Source organism: Nothoprocta perdicaria, unplaced genomic scaffold (genome assembly GCF_003342845.1).
Source record: "Nothoprocta perdicaria isolate Ctin4 unplaced genomic scaffold, notPer1 scaffold_10, whole genome shotgun sequence".
In the NCBI taxonomy this organism is placed as follows: Eukaryota; Metazoa; Chordata; class Aves; order Tinamiformes; family Tinamidae; genus Nothoprocta; species Nothoprocta perdicaria.
This window is the reverse complement of record NW_020454094.1, coordinates 2,521,536-2,531,864: the sequence shown is the minus strand read 5'-3', so window position 1 is coordinate 2,531,864 and position 10,329 is coordinate 2,521,536. Positions and strand designations below refer to the sequence as shown.

Genomic DNA, 10,329 nt, shown 5'->3' with positions numbered 1-10,329 from the left:
GCACCAAAGTGCCTTCATGAATGGCTCCCAAAGCCACATCCCCATAGTGCTACCACCTTTACTCTTGCCTATCATCCCGACTTTTTACAATTTTTAGCTAAAGAAATGTGTGTTAAGACCATATGGAGAAATATAGTTGAGAAAAAGCTATAGGGTCTGTGCCTTTGCCCAGCATGCAGCTTTGGGGTGCCRTGTCCTGCAGGTATAAGCTGCCTAAGCCCTGCAAAAGGCACAGTGCAGGGATGACTTTGACTTCTTTTTCACAAGTTTTTTTGCTTGGCCAAGACTGTGTTGCTTTTAGCAGCTTAATGCAAATCCAGCCCTTGGAAGAATTCCATTCGGCCTTATTGCTTTCGTGGCATTAGTTGTTGTAGCAACAGACAGGCCCCAAGGAGCCAAGACGGAGTTGTGCTTTGCACAAGCAGGGGGCATTTTAAAAGTCTTTTAAAAAGACAAAAAAAAAAAAAAAAAGGACTTTAAAAAGAAAAAAACAACTTTTTTTTTCATGCCTTGCCAAGGTCCTCTTCCTGGGAGGCATTAGCTTTGCTGACCCCCTATTAGCAAAATCTCCTCTGGCCTTTTTGGGGAAAGCATTGCTCCCAAAGTTTAGTACTGCTCCCAGGCACAACGAGCAGGGGCACAACATGCACATGACTTTCTGCCCAGGGATGGTAAATATTTAAGTCCAGGATTTTCACTCCCACTCCTCATCAATGCAGCAACTGCAAAATTGCAATGCAGCAAGACACTAAGACAAACTGGGTGAGACCAAAATCATACACTCCTCCTTCATAGGACCTTGATGCATGGCTCTAGGTACTTGGCTATCAGATTTTTGTGATTTCCCCAGCTGTGATTTTGTACAGAGGCCATGTGGTCCCAGTCCCGCAGTCCCAGTCCCACTGGGTCCCAGCCCAGTCCTGGTCCCGTGTGGTCCCAGTAATGTGTCTGCTAACACCAGTGCCTGCAGTCCTCCTCCCAGGCCTGGCTCAAGCCTTGCTCCATGCTCAACAGCCTGAGGTTGGAATGCAGCAAAGGGACAACACAGATACCGAAGCAAGTGTTACTCTTCCCATCGGAGTTTTCTTTAACCRTTCTTGAGGTTGGATCATTTAAGCAACTTGCACTTCAAGACCATGACCTTTTCCCACGGCCAGGTAGGTACTAGACAGCAGGATCAGCACAGCAGCATCCCCGGCTGCACCAGTGGGATGTCGAATGCTGGGGTGGTGGGATGAGCTGGTGGGCTCGGTGCATTTAACCCCTTTTCACACAAAGCGTTGTTTAAAAACTACCTCATTAGCCTGCAGCATCCAGTGCCATCTCATTAGTGCAGCCTCCTCCTCCTCACTCAACCCAACCTCCTCTGGAGGCTCGTCCCGCTGGAGGCAATGGGAATTTTTCCAGCTGGTGAGCAAAGCCCAGAGCTGCTCTCCAGAGATGGGACTTGAGAATTAATGATGTTTTAATGATGTTTAAAGAGCTATTCCTGTTGTTACCTGTGGAGAGAGACAAGCACCTGGGAAGAGCTCGCCTTTGGGGGCAATGGGTCTTGTTGCAGCTGAGAAATCCMTCCCACCATGGGAAATCAAATAGAGATATTTCACAAAATAAATAAACAAAAGGAATGGCAGATGCTCTGAAAAAGAGGAATGGTATTCAGGCCATATAGGGTAAAAGTATCCTGAGAYAACTTACAGTCAGACAGCTTCCTTGAAGGGATATTGATTAGTTCTTAGGTCCTTTGCTAACATAGTCCTAGGAATCACACCAGCTGCCCTAGCCCGTAGAGCACGATGTCTCTGCAGTAGAGCCATTCCAATCCTGCCCTCATCCATTAGCTGGGTCCAGCGCAAAGGAAAAGACCTTCTTAGGTCCCATCACCCAAGCCCCTTTCCCAAACCTCGGTGCATTTAATCCCTGCAGAAAGTCCTGCTGCTTTCAACACGTTGCCACATCAGCTCTATTTTCTTTCTACTCTTTTTTCCTTTTTTTTTTCTACTCTTTTTTCCTTTTTTCCCTATTTTCTATTTTTTTCTGTTTTCTGAACCTTTCCCTTCATCTGAAAGGGGAACCGATCAGTAGTGGAGGCCACTTCCAGCCTTGGCAGTGCAGGGTGTTGAAAGCAGGAGGCAGATTGTGCTCAAAGACTGCCGAGATGGTTTATGGATCTCCTATTTGCGGCTTATAATCATAAATAAGAAAGATACGTATTATAGGTAGTTTAAAATAATTAAAAAAAAAAACAGTATTACTTTTACAAAATGTTGACCCAGGAGCCACATGTTACTGCTAAAAAAAATCTCCAGTATAAAAAGCAATGTTTTAAAAAGTAAAATRTTCTATAAAACTATATAATGTGGAAAACACCCAAGGAGAAGGCTCTAAAAACCTTCCTGCTCAGTATCTAGGAAAGAGATCTCTCCAGATCAAACCATCCCCCCGGTTCTCATCCAGCCACTTCCCACAGGGAAATATGGTGGTGACGCCGGTGGCCGAGTTGGTGATCTCCACGCGCTCCACCAGCCAGCCGGGCGCCAGCCCGCTGTTGTCGTGCTCGATCCGGACCTTCTTCAGCTCCCCCATGTCCAGCGTCTCCAGGTAGAAGCGGTTGGTTTTGCCCCGCTCGAAGAGGTTCCTGAACTTGTGCTTCAGCGCCCGCTTTCCCGAGTCGCCGTTGAGCCCGAAGATGGTGATGAAGACGTTGGCGTCGGTTCCGGCCCCCTTCTCGAAGCCCGTCACCACGATGGTCTCGTATCGGACRGGCACCAAGCTCCGCGCTTTGCTGGCGAAGCTCTCGGTGACCTTGGCACACTCGAAGACTTTGTAGTCCCGTCTCTTGTAGCGCAGGGGGATTTTCGTGTTGCACCTGAAGAAGTACCTGCCAAGGGAAAGTTGACAACGGGATGAGGGAATGGATGGGCTCCCTATGGGGCGCGTTGGGACAGACGGGCTGGATGATCACACAACAGCAACGTTGTTTGGGTACTAACACTAGAGCTTCTGTTTCTGAAGACAGGTCTTGATTGAATCCTGCAACTGCTGGAAAAACTGATCTATCCCCAGACACTGACACCCTGCACGTGCTCGGAGTTGAGTTTGGGCACCTGTCACCTCTTTTGCCTATGAAATGGCATGGCCATTTGCACAAGTACCAAGGCAATGCAACCAGCTGGCCTGGCACATAATGCTGATTTAAACTGATTTTGGAGCAGGCTTGCAACTGCACTTGGAGGGGAGACATGCAATGAACCTTACCAGTGTCATAGGACAAGATGAGCCAAGAGTTAGGGAGAAGGGTCCAAAAGGCACCATGGAGGATTGGAGGTTTGTATATTACCCTCTAGACATGCCAGCCCATCCTGAGCAGGCAAGAAAAGCATCAAGCCCTCAAGCGATGAGCAGCAGATGCTGAAACACCTCCACGCTGTGGTGCTGCCTCTGGTGATGCACGAGGAGCCCACAGCACCTTCATAAATCACTGCAGAGCTGGCGCCTGGCCAGGGCTGGAGCACCGTGCTCGTCACGACGGATTTCATTTCCAAGGATGCAGATCATTTCCAAATGATTCTTCCCTCCCCCTTCCTTGCCCTTCTCCACGCTGCAGCAGGTCCTCCTGGGAGGAGCGATGCTTCATTGCACGTGTGTAAAATGAGCACCTGAAGGAAGATTCACTGCAATTTGAGCAGTACTGCTTTTCTTAAAACCTTACGATGCTTTCATGCTTTCTGCAGCCAGAAGAAAGCTCCCCTTGCTCCGCAAAGCAGCTTTGTGAATGAGAAATTTTGGTATGGGCATAATTTTAGGACCAGGAAAACAACTATGTGAAAATAGAGAGGGAGGAATTGCCTGACTGTGCAGTTTATTTTCTGGATGACATAATATCCGATGTTTTGGTATTAGGATGAATCATGAGAGTGTGTGGAAGGTGGGAGGGAAGAAAAATTATGACCTTTCTAGCTCTTGGATTTGATTTACAGAAAGAAAATCATCTAAATGTGGCTCTTTTGCATACTAGACGACCTAGAATCAAAAGGAAAAAAAAAATCATTGAGAACTATTGTTAGACCCTTTTTGTAATTCTTTTAATTTGTACATTTGTCAAATGTACTGTCTCAGCAGAGATCTCCGAGCTCCCAATGCACTTGATGCSTGGATTTGATTGCACAGTTGGGTATTAAGGGTCCTAGATTTTTCCCCATCAGGAGAAAAGAACATGTTTGATACATAATTGACTGAGTTTTCATTCAGCAAACAGTATTGTGGCTCTTCTGCTGGCTGATTAATTTGCTGGGAGAGACTCTTAGCATTAAAAAAAAAAAAAAATCACTTCAAGGATCTCTTCTCAAACGCGCAATTGTCTCAGCTGGAACAAAACCTTTAGAGTTAAATTCTTTAGCAGGAATGGAAATATCCTGGAAAAGAAAAGAAATCCACCGATGGAATGGATATTTCCTCTGAAGGGGAGCTTGTTCTCCAAGTGGCTGCTCCTCTCTGGTTCCTCTATATTCCCTGTGCTAACCTAGCCCAAGGGCACCACCAGGACTCAGACCACTGGTGTGGGAGCTAAAGTGCTCAGAGATTTCCTGAGATGTCCAGACATCTCAGAGATTTCCAGACAATGTCATCCTTTGAGTACAGAAGAGTTCAGTCATATTCTACCCAGAATAAGTAACATTTGCAATTTGGTGGCTAACTACAACCTTTACAATGGAGCTTTCAGACCATCCTAGACATTTCTCTCCTCCAAAGGGATCTGAATCGGAGGTTTAGGCTTTTTTTTTTCATCTAGGGGCTGTTTTTACAAGTTACCTAGAGGCCAGTCTGTGTAGAGCATCCTACAAGACCCTTTAAATTCCAGTCAGTATCAACATTCTCTGCAAGTTGAGATGTTCGTTTGTAGTTGGTGCAAACCTCATCCAAAAAATGACTTACTTTGTTCAGCTGTGCAAGAACCCTCTCAATCAACTCAGAAATTGGACAACAAAATGTCCAATGACTTCTGTACATCTGATGCCAAACAACTTGCCCTTAGCTTTCAGAAAGAAATTGTTGAGATTTTCCAGCACTGTGTAAGTCTGAAATTTTGCAAGAAGATGCATGCAGATCTTCTCCATGCCCTCCAAGAGTTGCGCCTTGTAGATAAGACACTTACTTGTTGCCAAGCTCCATCTCTGTTACGATAATCTCTTGGACATGCCAATACACATCAGCTTTTGCGGACGACTTCTTCCCGTCTTTTGGACAGTGACCAACACAGATGGCTGCAACATCACCAACATTCTTTGAAGAAAATTGAAATGTGTCTCTTGAGGCCCTACAGGAAACAGGGAACTGTTTCAGTTAATATCTTGAAGGCTGGCACTGACTCGTCTCATATGGACATTTAGTAATTTGCACATGGCTGTGGAAGAAAGAAGATAAGCATCCATTTAAAGCCATTTAATTTAACCCACAATCATTCAACACAAAGTATAATTTCCATATTTAAATTCAGTATTTTCTCTGATTAGGGGTGACGCTTAAATTACTGCCACTAGGACTCTCCAGGATAAACTTGAGCTCTTCCACATACAAAATCAATTTGCCTCATTACAGATAAAGCTAAAGAATGACTAATTTCCTCTCCAGCATTCATTCATTCACTCTTGACAGATACTGTATCTGTTACCCGTCYACCCACCCTAGCTGTTTTAAATTTGCTAGTTCAGCCACCCTTCCTGCTTTAGAAGCCCAGCTTGAAAATAGATTAGTTAAAGAATAAATCTCTGTCAAACACTTGGTTGGATCCCCTGTCTTGTCCTCTACATATCTTTCAGGCCTGTCTCCTTGGCCTGGGTCGTTACTCCAACCGTCCTCCAAGGAGGGACTGTGACTAATGCGTCAGAGGATGGTCTCTCCAACTATATTTAACTCTCTGTCAGGGGAGTGTCAGGTGGAAGTGCCTCCCAATCTGTCACATTTCACATGAAATCTCAGTCATCCAGAGCCCAGGTCAGTTATATATTTTTTCCTTCYTTTACAGAGCCTTAAGAAGGACATTTCTTCCCTGCAAAGCAGCCAAACATCAGCAGGGTCCACGGCTTTGGATAGATCCCTCTCTCCTAAAGGCACATCATCTCCAYGAGCAAAGTGAAAACCCCACCTCAAATTGGGAGCATTTCAGCCCCACATGCGAGGAGGAATAGACCCCACGCTGCCCAGATGTGCCTCCAGCTCCTCTGCACACAAGGTTGACATTTGGCTTTCCTCACGCGACGCTGATCTTTCAGCCCTACCCCCTTTCCAATCCATCTGGAAAGTCAAATCTGAGCAGCTCTGACAACATTTAGCCTCCAACTATTTTTACTCTTTCTCTGACTCCTACTGCCAGCGACATGCTGTAAAAGGAACTGAAACCACCTCCAGCTTCCTTCTGCTCCTCCCAGCTCAAAAAATCACAGTCACCCCTTAGGCTCACCAGGAGCCTTTTTGTATGTGCTAATACAAAAGGACACACACACATTTATCATCTGCATTTCCTTCACCAAATGCCTTTTTTTTTCCCCCCCACCATATTTAAGCCTGCTCTATGCCTGCTTATCAGAAGCTAATTTTACATGCTCCTTTCACTCCCTCCACTCATTTAACCTTTTGGAAAGGGGATGGGAAACACCATAGCACAAATGCAACTCTAATAGACTGTCCTGGTGAAGAGGTGGCAATTGTGGAAGAGGTGAGAAGGTCTTCTAGCCCATTGTCCACTCCCACTACCTCTCAAATCTCCTTTTCTTGGAGGAGTTTTCCATAAGGAATTCTTTCGAGCGACCCATCTTTCCTTCTAAGATGATCCAGATGTTTTCCTTGGTCTCTGCATCCTCTCTGTCGCTTGTTACTGTGACGATCTCATAGGCTTTAAAAGCATAATTAACACACACGTTAAGCAGCAGAGGAAGAGCAGATGAACAGAAAGATCTCTTTATTTAATTGTCATTTTGTCTAAAAACCCTCTTCCCAGTATTTATGACAGCACACAAGAAAGCATTTACAAAATAAGTGAGACTTCTGACTTCTGCCTGCCTAGGAGAGAGTACATGAAGAATATGAGTGATCAGTGAGCAGATGGAGCTGCTCTTGAACAAGCCGTGTACAGCTCCCTGCTGTGCTAACATCTCCCTATTTAAGATGGCTCAAATCATTCTAATTTTTGCACAACTGTTCCTAACATTAAGGTTGCTTACCATTATGGGGGTAGTGAAGCCACCTGTATGTCCACCAGAATGTGCTCAGATGCTACGGTGGTACCAGGTATGGGTGAAAGCCCCCAAGAGAAGCAAGACAGCAATCATAAGGCTCCCTTCTAGCAGRGGCAGTGTGAAATCGCCCTGAAGAAATGTGATCCTTGGCTTTCCAAGGCTCTCCTGAAGTAGAGTGCTGCTTTTACGGGAGTGCTGAGATGTGCTTAACTTACTTGTCAGCGTAGTTAAATAATACTGCTCTTTCTCTTCCTCACCACATTAGACTCCAGTGTCATTGCCTTGGACTCAGTGGAATTACCCTGTGCAGAACCAGGGCTATGGAGTGTTAAACTCAGCTGTCATATTCAGCTGGGACGTGTGAGCCTGTAGCCCAGAGCACATTAAGGAGGAAGCTGGAGCAATGTTACTTGCAAAGCTTTAAGAACTGAACTTATTTTCCACCTCAAAGACTTAAGGCCATTATTTCTAATGAGAACATAACCATGTACCCTTATGGCTTACCGCTGGATTGAACCACTACAGATGGGCCCCTCTWACATTTCAACCTAGAATGAGACATTTTTCTTCCTCATAAATCCTGATTTTTTTCTTTCTTACCACAGTACTGCACTTCTGAAGGAAAAAGTACTTTCAGCAATTCAGCCTTGAGATCCTGTGAACACAAATCCTGTATGGGAACCATACCCTTCAGATGTRGTCTTATGGCCTCGGGGATCCCTTAGGAAATGCCCCAATTGTCTCTGAACTTACCAGTCCGTTCCTTCAGTTCCAGGATGTTGTTATTGGCACAAGCCAGTTCTCTTAGGAGCTGCCCATCATCTTCACCTTTAGCCAGCCAGCGATCACACTGGAAGCGAAATGTCTTGTCTATGGCAGAGTCTGTCACGTCAATATATTCCAGGTGCCAGCCCGGTGCAATTCCTTTATAGTAAACAGAATAATAATTTTAGAAGTTGGGTATTTTCACATCCCTTGGATAAAGAGACAATGTGCTCCTTCCCAGAAGCACCTTGCTGGTGCTGGAAATGCTTAGGATTTACTTCAGATAATGTCACCAAAGAGCGTGAAACCCAGTGAGCCCTTCTGATATCAGAAGCAATGTTAACCAGCTCAAGACTGCGATTTGATCCTCCTTTCTAGACCTTCAGAGGGGCTCACTGGCTTTTCAGCAGGCATAGGGATGCTGAAGTATCTTGGACAAGCTGCACTGCAGCCTCCCAGAGAAAGGGCCATCTCCTGCCCCAGCCCAGCCCTTTGCACAAGAGGGGCTTGGAGACGTGTAGCACCTTCTGCARTGAGCAGAAGCACCAAGCAAGGGGAGCTGCGGCCAGATTGTGCCTTGTCACACCRGCCTGGAAAGCCATCCCAGCTGGAAGCACCACCACAGTCTAGGGACAGTATCACATGGTGAGTCTGCAGGGTGACCAGGGCCTGGCAAAGCTGTTTGCCACAGCCAGAAGTAAAAAAATCTCCTGAAAATTAGAGAGGTTTGAGGTAAAAGTTAATGGAAYAGCGCTGTTAGATAAATCACTGTTGATTCTTCCTTCCACTTTAAGGAAAATATTAAAGCCAAAACGAAGGATATGAGTCTTTACAGTGTCTTATAACATCAGTCCTTTCACAACTCTGCCCRTTCTCAGAAGTCAGATAAAGTCCTTCATTGCAGACTGCTGAGTTTTGAAAGAGTGCACAAATAAATATCCTTTCCCCATTCCCACCCACCTAACAACCATCTCTCCATTCCATAAATTCCTAGTTATTCAGACACAGAAGTGCATGCACGCTTTTTGGGGACCCTTCCTGCCTGAGGAAYGCTACCTGACCGCAAACTTTAGGGTTTCATGTCTTTCTCTCTGTCCTGTATTACCCCCAATCCTTTCACASTAGGGCAACAAGAGTTTAAAATTGTTTGCAAGGGTGCAAAAAAGACAGCAAGGCACATGGAGCACCTCTCAACTGTCTGTGGAGATTATATTTCTACAGAAAGACCACCAGCAGCCATCAAAGCCCCATGAATCTGAAGATCTGAAGGTAAGTTATAACTTGCTCTRTATTATAGGGGTCAATTACAATTTGTAACTCCTCTTAGTTTTCTATTTATTTTTTATGCAGTAGAAAAGCAACTGGAAAAATCAAGAAAAGGGCGTTTTGGAGCAATTTCCGGAATGATTTTTTGGAATACAAGGAGCCCTTGCTGAGCTGGCGTTTAGCAGGTTCTGACAGTTCTTCTTACAAGTCCTGTAGTTCGACAGACAAAAGAAGGTTATGTTCACAAAAGGAGATCTCTGCTGCCTTGTTATTTATGCCCCAGAGGCATTAGATGGCTCTTGATCTTCCAAGAACTCACTGCTATGTGTGCCTTCCTCCTTAGTTTGCAAGAAATAATATTGAGCCCTAAAAAAAAAGGATGGTACCTTCCTCAGTCAGTCAATAAGTCACCCTGCTCCCATGGAATGGACCCCTCCATGATGTCCATGTCAGCCTTTTCTTCCTGGTTACAGGCATTCCTGCTGGGTACCTTGGTATCCCAAACCCTCTCCAGATAGGAAACCACCCCCTACAAAGCACACTCCTCAGCTGAATACCCTGCTTACCCTTCAAATTCCCACTTAAGGAATTCCTTAAATCTCTGSGGTTGGAAGACACCTCTGGAGGGTGTCTACCCCATTCCCTGAGCACCACTGAGAAGCATCTGGCTCTGCTTTCTTTACACCCTGCCCCATCAGCTATTTATATACATTGATTAGATGYCCTTGAGTTCTCTGCTCCCGCATGAACAGCCCCAGACCCCTAAACATCTCTCCATATGGGAGATGCTCTATCATCTCGACCCTGCATTTGCTCCAGTGTGTCCGTGTATCTCTCCACTGGGAGGACACTGCCACGTGCCAATGACAAGCAGGGCCAAGGCACGCAGAGGGGTTTAAGTGGCCTGGTACACAATAACCTCACCAATCCTCATCAGTTCATGCCTTGGAGCAGGTCTTSTCTAGCTCCCCAGTGCTCCCACTGTGCTCTGGCCACAGCGACTTTCTCTTTGGTACCGTGTGGAAATTTATTCCAAACATGCTGGTGGTGTCAGCCGTTAATC

General features: G+C 45.6%; 1 protein-coding gene across 1 annotated transcript in view; it reads right to left on the bottom strand.

Moving 5' to 3' along the window:
• Positions 1 to 2,400: 2,400 nt before the first annotated feature.
• The window catches only part of LOXHD1 (lipoxygenase homology domains 1), a 123,718-nt gene continuing 115,789 nt past the window's right edge, over positions 2,401 to 10,329 (bottom strand). The window contains exons 38-41 of the mRNA XM_026039848.1: positions 7,989 to 8,159; positions 6,754 to 6,892; positions 5,156 to 5,317; positions 2,401 to 2,881 (exon numbers count right to left, since the gene is read on the bottom strand). Of these exons, the coding sequence (XP_025895633.1) occupies positions 2,401 to 2,881; positions 5,156 to 5,317; positions 6,754 to 6,892; positions 7,989 to 8,159 (953 nt within the window). The remainder of the gene's footprint in view (positions 2,882 to 5,155; positions 5,318 to 6,753; positions 6,893 to 7,988; positions 8,160 to 10,329) is intronic.